This window comes from Heterodontus francisci, chromosome 15 (assembly GCF_036365525.1).
Source record: "Heterodontus francisci isolate sHetFra1 chromosome 15, sHetFra1.hap1, whole genome shotgun sequence".
In the NCBI taxonomy this organism is placed as follows: domain Eukaryota; kingdom Metazoa; phylum Chordata; class Chondrichthyes; order Heterodontiformes; family Heterodontidae; genus Heterodontus; species Heterodontus francisci.
Window position 1 is genome coordinate 85,543,770 of NC_090385.1, and position 1,029 is coordinate 85,544,798.

The following is a 1,029-nucleotide window of genomic DNA, read 5'->3' on the forward strand; positions in this document are numbered from 1 at the left end:
GAAAAGACGTGACAGAGCTCAGGCATTAAGGTGAGCCTTTAGTTCACTCTCTGTGAATGGACACCAGGATGGTTGCAAATGATTTGTGACATTCTCTGTTGCCTCCTTCGAACTTAGTTCTACCTGATTGGCTTCCTGCCTTGGTATATGAGGATGTTGCAAATTATGTCGGTGTGGTCGCTTATGGACCTCAGATCCCAGCCTAAATGATGGCCCAACCTCTGTTCCAGACCCATCACACAGCTGTTTGTCTACCCCCATACCCACACCCCAGCACACAATTCACCCCTTTGCTGACCCCCCACTACTCCGGACCCCTTTGCACAGTTCTCCAGCAACCCCGGACCCCTTTTCAGAGCCCCCGCTACTCCAGACCCCTTTTCAGGCCCCCTCTACTCCAGACCCCTTTTCAGGCCCCCTCTTCTCTGGACCCCTTTTCAGGCCCCCGCTACTCCAGACCCCTTTTCAGAGCCCCCGCTACTCCAGACCCCTTTTCAGGCCCCCTCTACTCCAGACCCCTTTTCAGGCCCCCTCTTCTCTGGACCCCTTTTCAGGCCCCCGCTACTCCAGACCCCTTTTCAGAGCCCCCGCTACTCCAGACCCCTTTTCAGGCCCCTGCTACACCGGCCTCCTTTGCACAGCTCTCCAGCAAACTCGGACCCCTTTGCAGAACCCCCACTACCCCAGACTCCTTTTCAGAGCCCCCGATACTCCGGACCCCTTTTCAGAGCCCCGGCAACCCTGAACCCTTTTTCAGAGCCTCTGCTACCCCAGATTCGCTTGTAGAGCCATGCTACCCTGGACGCCCTTGCTGAGCCTGCAGGAGTATGCTCCCGCAATGGCCTCCAAATGCCCCTCTTCCCCTCAGCTGCAGCACTCAAGGCTGCCTAACCATCACTTCAACGTGTCCTCTTGCCTTTGTGCCACTAGGTTTCACCACAGAACCAGCTATTGAACATATAATCGCTTTTTTAATGATATTGAAATAGGTTTCCGTCATGTTTTGGTGCGAGTGCCGCCATTGTGCAT

The 1,029-nt window shown here is 55.0% G+C and overlaps 1 protein-coding gene across 1 annotated transcript; it reads left to right on the plus strand.

The window, feature by feature from the left end:
• Window positions 1-209: 209 nt before the first annotated feature.
• Window positions 210-815, plus strand: LOC137377441 (uncharacterized). Its single transcript, XM_068047020.1, has one exon. The coding sequence runs from the start codon at window positions 210-212 to the stop codon at window positions 813-815; it is 606 nt and encodes a 201-aa protein (XP_067903121.1).
• The last annotated feature ends 214 nt before the right edge of the window (window positions 816-1,029 follow it).

Bases quoted from the DNA above. Each gene is read 5' to 3' on its own strand.
- LOC137377441 (XM_068047020.1), top strand. From the start codon at position 210: ATGGCCCAACCTCTGTTCCAGACCCATCACACAGCTGTTTGTCTACCC.